The sequence below is a fragment of the Scomber japonicus genome, chromosome 12, assembly GCF_027409825.1.
Source record: "Scomber japonicus isolate fScoJap1 chromosome 12, fScoJap1.pri, whole genome shotgun sequence".
In the NCBI taxonomy this organism is placed as follows: Eukaryota; Metazoa; Chordata; class Actinopteri; order Scombriformes; family Scombridae; genus Scomber; species Scomber japonicus.
Genome location: NC_070589.1, coordinates 10,687,770 through 10,697,622, shown reverse-complemented (window position 1 = coordinate 10,697,622; position 9,853 = coordinate 10,687,770). Strand labels below are relative to the sequence as shown.

General features: G+C 41.6%; 1 protein-coding gene across 1 annotated transcript; it reads right to left on the bottom strand.

Annotated features, from left to right (window-relative positions):
* Positions 1-2,406: 2,406 nt before the first annotated feature.
* Positions 2,407-8,735, bottom strand: LOC128369368 (Golgi reassembly-stacking protein 2-like). Its single transcript, XM_053330398.1, has 10 exons — positions 8,581-8,735; positions 7,514-7,594; positions 7,215-7,418; positions 7,037-7,123; positions 6,822-6,952; positions 5,937-6,069; positions 5,596-5,719; positions 5,368-5,475; positions 4,766-4,894; positions 2,407-3,961 (listed from the first exon to the last, which is right to left on the bottom strand). The coding sequence occupies exons 1-10, from the start codon at positions 8,641-8,643 to the stop codon at positions 3,699-3,701; spliced, it is 1,323 nt and encodes a 440-aa protein (XP_053186373.1). The 5' UTR covers positions 8,644-8,735; the 3' UTR covers positions 2,407-3,698.
* Positions 8,736-9,853: the final 1,118 nt, after the last annotated feature.

Genomic DNA, 9,853 nt, shown 5'->3' with positions numbered 1-9,853 from the left:
GAAGGGTGGATGCCACACGTTCTTCTGCCACAAAAAGCATCAATGTCCATGTGGGGGTTTTTGTTTACTTTCATGTAGAAGTCTAACAGACATCATATGGAGCAAAGTCCCTGTATGCTGTGTAGTGATACTGGAAATTGTGTGTGTGTGTATGTATGTATGTATGTATGTGTGTGTGTGTGTGTGTGTGTTTTTGGGGGGTGGGATGGGGATGGGGATGGGGACGGGGGGGGGTTCACACCTGTTCATGCCTGTACAGAGTGGGCACGCTCCAGGTTGGCTGTGTTGCAGCATGATTTACTGCAGCTAGAAATTCAAGCGGATATATCACAATGTTGTCGTCTTGTAAATAAAAACACTTAACATGTATGTTGTCGTGAACCTTTTAAAAGCAACCTGGACTCCGATAAAAGGAGAGCGGGTTGAGTGTCACCTGCTTTTTAAAAAAAAAAAAAAAAAAGGTCTCAATTTTCTCAGTGCGAGCTGTTGAATGAACAAAAGAAAAAACCCCACGGATACACTTTGAGAAACATGACAGGTGAATTAAACTGCAGGCGGTACCTGCTACCCGGCTTGTTGCTCCCAAATGAAAGCAAGTGATTAAGTGCAATGAAACAGCTGAAATCCGTGTCCAGTATGATAAATTGTAATTTTATCCACTTGTGTGCAGTAAGGCGTAAAACAAACCTACCCCCCCACCCCAACATGTCTAGTTTATTTCCTTCTCTCTTCTACTTGACAAAACAGTAGAAAACAGGTGCAACCATGAAGCACATACCATGTGATTAAAGACATCCATGTATAGACAGATGTAAGTACAGCCATTAGTAAGCTACATGTTAAACTACATAAGCGGTGGGGTGGGGGGGGTACAACATTCATATGCAATAAAAACATTTTTGCCTTTACAAGTCTTAATTCCTGCAGTGTGAGCCATATTTCCTGTGTAGGGTTATGTAAGCTCACTCAAAAAAGTGTTTGGCACAATATGAAGCAAGGAGAAAGGTGATATCCATGTGAAGACTGCACTATTTCAATATTGTGGCTCCACTTATCACAATATTTAACAGTGTTACAGAGCTGGAGTTGCTCAATTTTGACAAAAATGAGTTGGCATGAGCACAATTAACAGGTTTTTAATTACAATATGAGATAAAGTAAAATAACCCAACTCCCACACACTACCAGCACTAATGAATTGAATAGCTACTTTTCAGAGAAACACCTCGATAAAGGTGGATTAAGAAATAACACTCTTAAGGTGAGTTACCAATAACACCCAAAACAATTCAAAGCTGTGGGTGATGTTTAAACGCTCATTGTTCACTGTCAGCAAGACTCATTTAGTTGAGGACTTTTAGGGACTGTAGGAAAATGATTAGGGTGATCAAAAAAAGGAGTCAAATATGTTTTCTTTTTTTGCCTAAAGAAGTGGAGTCTGATGTTTTTGAGAGAACAAAGGAAGATCTTAACTTTTTTTTTTCCATCTCAGATAAATATATTTAATTCATTCATTCTCGAACTACAAGATCATCTGATTCACTTGTATTTCCAATATTTGGAAAGCAGGGTGAGGTGAGGAAACATGCAGGTCTAAAGCCCCTCAGTGACCTCTGAGTTGGGAGCTGCTTTTGGTTAAAGGGGAAGGGGGGAACAGATGGAAGGTTCATTAAACAAGATGCATCATTTAGTTGTTTATTATTACCACAGCAAAGCTCATTTTATTTGTGTTGTGCTTTTTGGTGCATACAGGAAAATTGATGGTCCATTAACACTTAAATGGAAGTTTTAAATTATGCACTTTAACATTTTAATTATACTGATTTGGACATTTTTGCCTTTTATTTGAAAGTTGATGGCATAGAGGCCAACAGGAAACTGAGGGGAAAGACATGTAGCAAAGGTTCCTTGCCGGGAAGCAGGGACGCTGTGATTATGCAGCGTGCATAGTAACCACTTGACTACCAAATGTGCTCCCTTTCATATTATTTTAAAATATAAGGGGTGGGTGGTGTTGTTTTCTGCTGAGTCACAGTGTGAGCCTAAAGAAAAATATTGCACCCCAGTCATTTTCATATAATTCCTTACTTGTTGCTCATCATCACAAATATCACTATGCACCTGTTTGAGACTTATCATATATGACTTCAAATATGAGACTAAAATGTCACTGTCTTGTCAGCTGTAGTGAAAGCACTGTGGTTACTCAAGTATGAAACTTTTAAAAAGCATTTTAATTTTCCAATCTGATAAACACATGAAGTCAAGCTTTAAGTTGAGCCATGTCTTTATTACACTCTCACTCCTCTCATGACAACTTCATCTTTTTGCTTAATGTTTGTGTAAAAAGTCAAATAAGACAAGTAACACTGTATACTGTACATAAAGACACACAGAGGAATCATGTAAAATTCATTTGGCTTTATTGCTCGCACTGTGCATACTGGAAATGTTTTCGGTAAGTTCTTACAGCGACATCTTGTGGCTGTACGACGTCGCTGCGACTCTGCCTACCAGTTCGCTTCGGGCCATGCCAGAGGGAGACGTACTGTGTATTTAATAAACCTGCACCCATGTTTTCCCCCCTACCTACTAAATCACCCAACAGCAAGCACACACCCCGCTAAGTATCTCATGTAACTGTATACCTCCGTCCCTTCTGGCATGGCGTTTGGGTTGTTACCGGCTGTGTGTGGTGGAGACAGACGGGTACTGTAGAGTTCAGGATATAATGTGAAGACATACAAAAAGGGACAGACAAAAAACTAATCATTTCAAAACACAAAAAGGTGGTGCAAAATAATGCAGATTCATTTACTGGGTGGGGGACACATACAGTAAATTCAACAAAGAAAATTAATACATGTCAATCAAATGTATCTATTGGTCAGGGGTCAACTAACTAATAAAAGGTTATACACGAGGGCTGGATGATACAACCCAGAATCTATATAATGATAAATTCATATTTACCTTAATTACAATGAATCCAATACAGCAGTGCATGATACTTATATTACTGTGTTAGTCCACCTCTGTTACCTTTGTCCTGATTTATTCCAGTGTTACCAGTTAAAAGACTTCTAGACTGGACTGTGAGCTGATTGGTTAAACATCTACTTGTCGTCATTTATAGTTGTAGCTTTTCTTACTTTATTTGAACAGGATTCACGATGTGGGTAATTTAGTAAATTCGGTGTATCGTCCAGCCCCATAAACATACACTGTTTATATATAAAAAAAAGTTATGTGAAACAGAGAGGATTGCCACATCGGAAAAGGTGAAAATCCTAAGATAGTAGGATAGTTCTTTGCCTTGTTGCACCTGTGGAGGTGCGAAGCGTACTACAAAACCGAAGAGTAGACCTCGTCCTCCTCATACAGTAGCTAAGGCGAGCTGCCACCAGCTCCTCTGTAATATATCGATCTGGTAATAAAGACATGTTGGTAAGATCACTCCACATCCGTCCTCCGTTCTTCATATCCATTCATCCTTCATTGCTTCAAACAAGCCCCCCCTCCCCTCACCCATACCTGGAACATGTGGACCTTGCTGTCTGAACTGGTGCAGCTGTCTGCCTGTCCCTCTTGGCCAAATAAATAGGAAAAAAAACAAAGAGAAAGACAGACGGGGTTAGAAAGAGAGAAACCGGGTGTGTGTTTTGGTTTGATGGCAAGCGGGTTGTTCTTTCCCAAGTTTACGACGACGATAGTGTTGTTTCCGTGGGGGCTTGTGCTTCCGAGACGGCTTCCGTGGGGGCTGCGGTGTCTGCGGCGGGCTCGGTCACGGGCGCCGCCGTGACTGTGACCGAGGCTAGGGGGGCGGTGGAGGTGGGCAGGATGGGGGCCACTCCCTGGGGCAGGAGTGGAGGCAGCTGAGAGGGAAGCATTGTGGGCAGAGGGGGCAATGGGGCCAGACCTGGCAGGTTGAGGGGAGGGAGAGATGCCAGAGATGGCACTCCTAGAGGGAGAGAGAGAGAGAGAGGACAAGAATGAGAAATAATAGAGATGTGTTGAGTGGCGTGTATACTCCATCATAAACCAAGGTCTTCAACCAATTTGGACCTAATGAGGGTGCTGAAACATAATAACATAATAACAAATCACCAAACTTACTGTGATTCATCCAGAGAGGAACATAAATGTGCCAAATTTCAAATAGCAATTCATTCAATTATCTTTTAGATATTTGAGTCTGGACAGAAAACATGGACCAACCAACATTTATCTCACATTTCACATTTAACTGTGAGGGAGCTGTTGGTATTGTGATATAATGGAAGGTGATCTGTGATCCATAATAATCGCCCCCCCCCACATGGTTCAGCAAGGAACTGCAATTTAATTTGCAACATTTAACGTCTCATTGGAAGCAAAGCAAACAAACTGCTGTAGCTACAAGTCAGCGTGTTGCTAACAGGGATTTTGAAGAGCAACAACCAAACCAGCATCTAATGAGTCCAAAGTGTCATTTGCAGGTAGTTAGCAGGCCAGGTAGCTAAACAGCATGTTAACCTGACGTTGGCACCACACTGTTCCCTGGTGAATGTTTGTTTTGTGGCTCTTTCAAAAAGCTTAGCTGCAGGACAAGACGTGTGCTCATGTTATTATTGATGATAACACAGAGGCTATCATTCACTACCATGTTTAAAAGAAGGTCAGGGAAGGTCTCGTTTTTAAGTAGCATAACAATGCATTCGCTCATTGGCAATAAAAAACTAATATATATATGTGACAGATGCAGAAAAGAATAATATTTGTTTACCTGGCATTCCTGCTGTAACTGGTAAGGTGCTGGTGCCTGCTAGTGACATGGCACTGAGGTCTGGGAGTGGCAGGTTGAGGTTGGGGAGGTTCGGTAATGGAGGTAAGCCAGCTGGGAGGGGCATCAGACCTGTGAGCAAACATAAGATGTCTCATTATGAAAGCACTGGGTGCTGCTTTACAACAGCGAAGCCACTTTAGAAAAAAAGAAAAAGAGTGCTTGGTAAATTTGAGAAAAGGTCATGTTTTTCAAAAAGGAAATGTTACATGGTTGAAAATTCTGTGTGAAGAGTCATGAGAAAGCTGAGTGGAACAAAGGCTGTGACAGAATTCCTGCTTATATAAATAATGTTTACTGATAGTCACTAAGGAAAGCAAAGCGTGTGTATTATGTACACAACGTATCCTAACAGCTGAGGCACACCATTGTGTTTTCTTTCTGCCTGAGTAGAAACACGCCCTCAGACATCTGCACAGACAGAGCAGTAATGCCTCTCCTTTTTTTTCTTTTTTAAAAAAAAAAGTATGTTATTGTAAATTCACTGATGCAGCAGGAGTACAGATAGATGACGTGTGCTTTGAACGTTCTGAGAAATCACCCACCTGGTAGCGTGGTGGCGGGGTTGAAGGTGGTGGTGGCAGGATTCAGTGGAGTGAGCGGACTGAGGGAGGGGCTGGAGGTGGAGGGGAGCAGAGGGACTGTGGGCATACCTGAAAAGGACGCAGGCAGGAAAGACACATTAGATAAGAACATATGGAGCACATACAGTTTCTTGTGACCAACAGCAGCACAGTCATATCAAGAGCAGTACTGTAATATAGGTGAAATACCTGTCTGCAGCTCACTGGGCATGGTGGGTGGGGCTGTGCTGATTGACAGGCCAGACAGTGAATCTTCAAGGCCGGAGGGGACAACAGGTGCAGTAGGAGGAGGGGTCACTGCTGAAAGCTGGACCTGAAGGCGTTAAAGAAAAGAACATGAGGGAAAGTAGGGGAAAGAGCTGCTATCAAAGATAAGGTCACATACATCCACATGTGCAGTGAACACTAGTGAGACACACAACTTCAGTCTCTTCAATGTAACGCACTCATTCAGTCTCTTTGAGCATTTGAGCATTATTGGTAATAGTTCAGACTTTAGTAAAAAGCATGAATAGTGTTCATGGCCTGACCTCAGTGAATCCATCCTTCAACGGACTGACGGGCTCGCTGGGAGAGTTTCCAGGGAAGCTGATCTTCTTGCCCTCCTCAAAAGGCCGGGTGGGGATCCGGTGGAGGTATCCGTAGCCAATCCCACATCCAAGGCTAGAATATTTACGGAGAAAAATAATGATGAGAATCCAAACAATGACCTCAAAGATTTGATTTGATTTGATTTGATTTGATTCAGACATGTTTAAATTAGCCTAGCTCCAGATCTCTGAATCACCACCCACATTTTTCAGCTATTCAAAAACAGGTTTGGTGTTATTCTAACTTGAAAGTGGTTTCGCCTGATTGGAATATATCAGGCCGGATAAGGAAAGGGGATTTTCTTTACCTGTGTCAGAGCTAGAAAAATAGCTACATCTGTGAGGAATAGTGACAGAAAAATGGTCCAACCCCCCCCCCCCCAATATTTGGCATATTTCTTGTGTTGTTTAACTGATCAGATGTCTGGTCTATAAAATATTTTAAAAATAAATAAAAATAGCACATCACAGCACCCAGAAACTAAGATGATTTGAAAAATATGTCTTGTCGACCTACAGCCCAAAATCCAAAAATATGTAGTTTATAGTGATATAAAAACAGAGATACGCAGCAAATCCTTAAACTGGAGAAGCTGGAACCAGCAAATGTTTGGCATATTTGACAATTTATTGAATTTAATGACTATGAAAATAGTTGTTGATTGCCTGTTGATAGACTAAACCATTCATCTACTATCAGTTACTAATCTAGTGTGATAGCCAGGTCAATCTGAGATGAAATCCATACATCAACTCTGAAAATTCTACTCAATTCATTTTATACCTGTGAGTTTAAGGAAGGATGCGAGTGTGTGGAAGTATTACCTGCCCTCTCCTCCCCAGGCAGTGTTAGGTGTGATGACCACCTCTCTGCAGTTGTCTGTGTCTGTGTTGTACACATACAGCTTCAGGCCCTTCCCCTCGTGGCTCTCTATCAGAGAGAACAGGTCCTCTGACTGCAGATGAAGTCACAAAATCACCGTCAGTATCAAGTTGAGAATGTACAGGAGCTGCATGGATTTAAAGTGCTGATCAACTACCTCATTCATAACAGTGTCAGCTCCGATGATGTAGTCAGTGTGCGGCCGCAAGCCGGCAAGGGCTGCCGGGGAATTAGGCTCTACTTCCTGTTACAGAGAGAGGTGGAGAATACAGTGAGTGAACTGACTACTAAAACAGAGCCAAATACAGTGCAGATGAGACTTCTGGGCGACCTACCAAAACATGCCAAACATTCTCATTGGCTCCCTCGAAGCTACAAAAACGAATCGAGACACCAAGCAAGCCCTGACCCCCCCACAGGTTGCTGGGTGTGACCGTGGACTCCCGCAGCTCCAGGGTCTTTGAGGAGTAGACCAGCATCTTGACCGGTTTCTCCACACTGGCTTTCAGCAGGTCTTTCAAGGTGTCGTTGTCCTTGTTCTGTGGAAAATGGGGATGAAAATCAAAGAGAGGAAAATACACACTCCCTCATTACATTTATTGGCTCCCGATTCACAAACTGTCACGTCACTCACCAGTCTGGTGTTATTGATGGAGACGATGAAGTCAAAGAAAGGCTCCAGTCCTGCTCGGTGTCCAGGTGAGTTCTCTTGAACCTGCATGAAAATGAGACACAACTTGAGCTGCTGCTGCTAAGACTGTGCATCACACTGTTGCTTGCTGCAGTTCACTACATTTCTTGCACGGAGTAACAACATGCCTGAACCTGACCTGAACTGACCAACACAAAGGAGAGCAAAGACTTCAATGGCTTTCAGATGAACAACTTTCGTCCTATCAACATCTCAGAAGATGATTTGTTATGATTTACTAGTAACACAGTAGCAAGCCCAACATATGCATGAACTTGTACATTTACTTACATGCAGTCAAACCGGTTATAGTTTGCATTATGGGAGAAATCAATAAAATTATATCTGTATAGCCAATTTCATACAAATTAGTGAGGTTTAAAGTGCTTCCCAGATGACTGACAAGCCAATAATAAAGACAGAACAAGTGTAGATCTTAAAAACAACAACAATGAAACATATTTCACAGCTACAATAACAGAATAGCAGTAAAACAGAGTGGAATAAAACTAGATAAAATAGATCTCACTCTTTACGTTGCACAACTGCACTGATACCTAGAGCTTCTAGCTACTGCCGTTTAATGTGTTGAAGCTTACAATATGACAGCAGGTGTTTCCAGTGGACTGTTAGCTTGTTAACCTTGCAGATATTTCGCATAACTAGTGAAGAGGTGCTCTGTGCGTGGACTTGTCCGATAATGAATGCATTAATATGCAGCTGTCATTCAGTGCAGCTACTTTAGCTTTAGCTCGCTCCAGCACTGGCGCTCAGTTTCCGGAGGGAACATTTATTTATTTCATTAGCATAATGTACAACGAGAAACGACAAGTGACACTTCCACACCTCCAAAGCAGACAGCGTTTTGTTTTGTTTTGTTTCGGCGTTATCCCACAGAGGCCCCACTTGTCATCCCCGGCCTCTGGTCCACACACAGAGCCGGAGACCCTCCGCCCCAGACCCGGTGCTAAGCTAACAGCTAACAGCGGCTGAAGGAGCTAAACACTCACCCGGAGGACGTGGTAGCCCTCAGAGCCTCCTCCCGGTATCTCCACACTCTGCGCACCTCCCATGGTTTTCGGTGTTTTTAAGGCTTTTGGGGTTTGTACGGTTGCTTGTGTTCCAGCAGAGGTGAGATACCTGAACACTTGTACACACCGGGTACACGTCGTCAAATGACTAGCTGCCTGATGCGCATGCGCCGTTACGTGGCAGGAAATTTGCGTTTCAATGACCAGTCAGTGTTTTAATAATTCAAACAGGTCTACTTCTTTAAACACATTTTTAAGAATAAATCATTTTAAAAAACAGATAGATACAATTTTTAAAGGGATGCCTTTAGTATTTTTTTAATGATATAATAATTCTGAAAGAGTTCTTGTGGATACTGTCCTGCTTTCAGTTCAATTAAAAATCAATTCAAATTTAAACCATCTCAAACAAAGGCAGTTCACAGTGCTTTACATAATAAACTAAATACAAAATACAAAAACATACTTGCACATATACTCCATAGGCTTAGACACATTGCCGACACACACACACAAATACATACAATATAAAGCAAGCTCATTTAAGATCATGGTTGACTGAATAGGAAGGTCTTTAATGTTGGAGGAAGACGAGAAGGCAAATTCTTTTGATGTATAACTGCTGAATGTCATCTCACCACACTTTGAAAAAGCTCTAAGCACATGATCTGGATTCCAGGCACCCACAGACCAACTGCCTCCGGTGTTTAGCACCTACAACCAAAATCTCAGTGTTCTCCCTGTTGAGCTTAAGGACGTTAACAACCAACCAGTGGTTCATTTCTTTCAAGCAGTCCACGAGGGAGTTTATGGGCTGGAAGTCATCAGAGTACCTCTTTCACCTTTGATCCAACTGAATGTATAAATCACCACAATGTGCATTATTACATTATCACAATAATAATAAAGTAGGTATACATTGTATATTAACATATAAAATATAGGTTAATATAACTTATGAAAATGACAAATAGAGAATAGGACAAATAAAATTGATTGCAAATACATAAAGATTGTATTTATACATACTGTGAACTACAGCCTACATATGTTTATTCATACAATTACGCAGTTTTCACCATCACCGCAAAATCATCAATTTACAAAAGTTAAGGAACAGAAAATATTTCAGGGTTTCATCAACAAGAGCAAAACTGAAATAAATACAGCATACAGAAAAGTCACCCATGTTTATGCTTATTCATCTTAAATTTAGAGAGACTCAGATAACCCGGACATGACCAGTCACTTT